Source organism: Belonocnema kinseyi, chromosome 9 (genome assembly GCF_010883055.1).
Source record: "Belonocnema kinseyi isolate 2016_QV_RU_SX_M_011 chromosome 9, B_treatae_v1, whole genome shotgun sequence".
Lineage (NCBI taxonomy): Eukaryota > Metazoa > Arthropoda > Insecta > Hymenoptera > Cynipidae > Belonocnema > Belonocnema kinseyi.
This window is the reverse complement of record NC_046665.1, coordinates 127,039,316-127,043,459: the sequence shown is the minus strand read 5'-3', so window position 1 is coordinate 127,043,459 and position 4,144 is coordinate 127,039,316. Positions and strand designations below refer to the sequence as shown.

The window sequence follows — 4,144 nt, the reverse complement described above, 5'->3', positions numbered from 1 at the left end:
CTCTATCCCATCCACACACTACTCCTTTCCCCTGCCGAGTGAGTCACGCCTACCCCGAAAGGGAAATGGCTTAATGGTGTAATAATAATAATAATAAATATTAAGTTTTTTAGGTACACATTCTCATCGTGACACTCGCGCTGCGCGCTCGATTTCCGACAGACTATTGTAGATTTTCTTTGGGATAACCATTTTTGTTAATTCATCTTTTTTTGTATCCTACATAGTTTGTCCACAAAATGGAATTTTTTATTTTCCATTATTTTTTGTGCAATAAAAATTTGAATTTTCGATTTTTGAAGAAAATCCAAAAATTTGTTATGATAATCTTGTAGGGATTTCAAAAAGAAATGTTTTTCTTCTCTTGACTTTTTTTCATATCGTGCGTTTTTCGGCTCTAAATTTTGATTTTCGGTTGATTAAAAAAATATTTAAAACGCTATAACTATGAGAATTTTCTTTTTATCGAAAAATGTCAGAAAAAAGTTGTCTCAAAAATTTTCAAAATGCGCTCACTTTTTGAATTTTTATCAAAAATGGCTGGTTCACGAACTCGTCCTTTCTTTTAGGACCTAGAAAAAGTATCCCAAAGATGGATTTGATTCGTTCATTTTTTCGAGAGTTCTCGTGTTTACGGACGGACGGACAGACAGACAGATTCCATCGTGAAAACCTGATTTTCGGATTCAGGGGGTCTCGAAACGTGGAGATCCGTTTAAAAAGTGTGATGTCAAATTTCCGACAATTCTAATACTTTCTCAATCATAAATGATGAGAATGTAAAAAACAATTTAATTTTTGGACATAAAAAACAAGCTATGAAAGAAGTAAATAATCAACATTTAGTCACTAAAAAAGAGATACAAATTTGTTATTAGTAATTTTTTGGTAGTATGCTCAATTTTTTGTTTAATCTTGAAAAATAACGTAAACGATAAAATAATCAAATTTTTGGAAAAGCGATGCAAGGTACGTAAAAGACGGGTTATAAAAATTGTGTATTTAAAAAAGATTTACAAATTTTTTAGCAATCATTCCTTAATAAGAAGCGTAGTTTTTCTTTTAATCTTCAAAAATAAAATAGAAGAATCAAATTTTGGGAAGAATGAAACGACCTATAAAAATAATGAATCGAAAAAATCTGCTCACCAGAAAAAGAGCTACAAATTTGTCATGAATAATTTTTCGATAGGACAGTAGTTTTTGATTTATTCGTAGAAAATATAATTGAAAATAAAAAAGTACCATTTTTGAAAAAAAAAACACAAGAGACAAAAAATATGAGAAGACTAAAGGTTGTTTAACCAAAAAAGATCTACAAATTTGTTGCAAACTCTCGTTATAGAAATATATTAGAAATAACAAAATTAAATTTTTGAAAAAAAGGACACAAGCTTCAGTAGCATTGTATTTAAACAATTTTTTTGGCCTAAATTATATCTAGAAATTTACTGAGAACCACTTTACGCTACGGGGCGTATGTTTAGTTAAAATCGTAAAAAATAAAATTGCACATAAACACATGAATTTTATCAAAAAACGACACAAGTTGAAATGAAATGTTTAATAACAAATTTTTTCCCTCATAGGGCGGATATATTTATTCAATTGCAACATCAATTGCAACATCTGAATAACCAATCCCAGACTGAGGTACATAAATAAATGTATTGTACGTTTGATATAATTGGGTTGAATGTGACATAGAAAAGTTCAAATTTTTGACAGAATCGAGTGCGAAGCACGAGATAAGTGATGAGAATGTGTTCGTTAAAGCCGTAGGAGCTTTAATCAAAGAGAATTCAGAATAACCAAATAACAGTTGTCGATGCTTTGACCTTTAATTTGATAACGATTGCGCACAAATATAGGAGAAATACAAAGATCGAGCGCGTAGCGCGACATAAATATATTATCTAGCGCGAAGAGCGAGAATCAACTGTCGTGCGCCCTAGGCGAGCTCAAACTTGCGAGCGGAGCGAGCCGCGCGCGATGAGAATATGCCCGCACGGTGGTCAGATTTTTTTCCGATTCAGGGTGACACGAAACGTAGAAATTTAAAAATATCCGCGACAGACAGCTTTCATATAAAAACAATATCTTCTCATTATGATGAGAATGTAAAAAGGTTTAAGTTTTATACTGTAAAGGAATTTTACTTTTCACAAGGTTCCTATGCATGCTTCCCGAAATTGGTCTCTCGATTCTGAACAAAATTAATATTTCAAAAACAATCAATAGTAACGATTAAGTTATGGTGACTTAAAATGAGCAATGGCACGTTATTCGTTTGATGAAATGGCCAGAGTAGGTAGTCAGCTACTGATACTCCGATGTGTTACACTAACTGTCTAAAGGGGCTTCAGCTGTTCATCTTATGGCTACAGATTTTAGACAAATAGTAAGTAATACACAACCCGCTAGCTGTTCATGAAGTGCCTAATTGAACTAAGTGGTTACAACATATACGGCGTTAAAAAGTTGGCAAGGTCACCAGGATCCTATGTTAAAATAGTTGCAGTATAGATTTGATGTCAAGCTAATTGCAAAAGATTAATTCTCTATTCAATAATTTACGATCTTATATATGCACGTATGCACAGATCTTACCCACTTTTATTATTATTATTATTATTATTATTATTATTATTATTATTAATTAATGAAGTAATTTTATGTGTAGGGGTATTACCAAGCATAATATATTGGTATACACACCAGAGGACGGACGAGTAAAAATACACCCATCAAGTATAAATGAAAAGATTAGATCTTTACCAAGTCCTTACTTGATTTATTTTCTGAAAAAACGATCAACAGCAATTTACTTACATGATACCACGTCTGTCAGTCCGTGGGCTCTACTCTTTACTAATCCAAACAGATTTGCAGGTTTGTGCATTAACAATTAAATATGTATATAGTTTTTTAAGGTAGATTTATAATAATAAATGTATTTATTTTATTTCTAAATGCACAACACTTGTTTGTTTACGAAAGCGTTATGTGGTGCATGCTCTAAATGTTATAACCAACCTTGTTACCTTGTTGTAAAATGTTTACAGGGGAAAGAGAAGGAAAGAGTATCATTACACTGTCAGATTCTCTGAGTTTTTACTGTGAACCAACTACCGCTCAGATCATTCAAGTAAGTTTATCTAATTATTTCTAGAGTTTTACGAAATCCAATATACAATTATTATTAATGTAAAAATCCCATAATGAATGCGCATATTATTATCAAGATTAGTTCACAGACAAAACTTTGGATAAGAAAAGTTGTAGCTTTTAGTTTATGTACTTCATTTGAGTAAGAATTTTGATACAAATTATTTTCAAAGAAATTAACTGAAACCACTTTTTGACATAATCTTACAATTTTTTTAATCTGAGAACTTTTCTTATGTTTAAAATATCTGCGAGATGTCAAAAAAACTTACATAAACGTAACTTACTGTTGGCTCTTGCGTTTCTAGAAGTTTGAGACCGATATTTTACATATGAAAAAAGTTCTGAGGTTCAAAAAATCTCAAGATACAAAGAAAATATGTCAAAAAATTGTCCCAGGTATAATTTTTTTGAAAATAAATTTTAGCGAAATTTCTACTCAAATGAAGTACACAAACGTAGTTTATGGTCTTCTGATACATTTGCCAAAGTTTCAGTCCGATATTTTACTAACAAAAAAAGTTCCTAAATTCAAAGGAAATTCAGCTAACTGAAAAAGTGAGGCAGGTAATACAATATCCCATACACACTTTAGTACACACGTAAGGGGGTATTCTGACAGAACTTTAAAAAACTATTGCGAAGCCCTAGGTGCCATAGAAAATCCCTGGGAAATGGATCAAGTTAACGTTTGTGATGCAGCGATCCCTGAATGTTACATCGCGATATTGTCTCATGGCGGACATTTTCTTATTCGTGGCAAGCTGGCCTGAAACTTGCGATGCAAGCTTTCAAACCTTGCATGGCAATATTTAGGCCAGCTTCTGCAAACTCATGTGCTACCTAAGATATTATTTTAGGATAACTTCAGTATCCTTGCCATCCATTCGAGATGTTAATTACACCAAACTCTTGCTGTCAGTCACTCCGTTCTCAGCCTTCCTAGAACTGCTGGCTCACGCAGTTTCTCAGCTTC

General features: G+C 32.4%; 1 protein-coding gene across 2 annotated transcripts in view; it reads left to right on the top strand.

The window, feature by feature from the left end:
• LOC117180162 (ATP-dependent DNA/RNA helicase DHX36) overlaps positions 1–4,144 on the top strand; it is a 39,442-nt gene that overhangs the window by 14,557 nt on the left and 20,741 nt on the right. For both annotated transcript variants that reach the window (XM_033372511.1, XM_033372510.1), the window contains exons 12-13: positions 2,684–2,892; positions 3,066–3,148. In XM_033372511.1, coding sequence (XP_033228402.1) covers positions 2,684–2,892; positions 3,066–3,148 — 292 coding nt within the window. The remainder of the gene's footprint in view (positions 1–2,683; positions 2,893–3,065; positions 3,149–4,144) is intronic.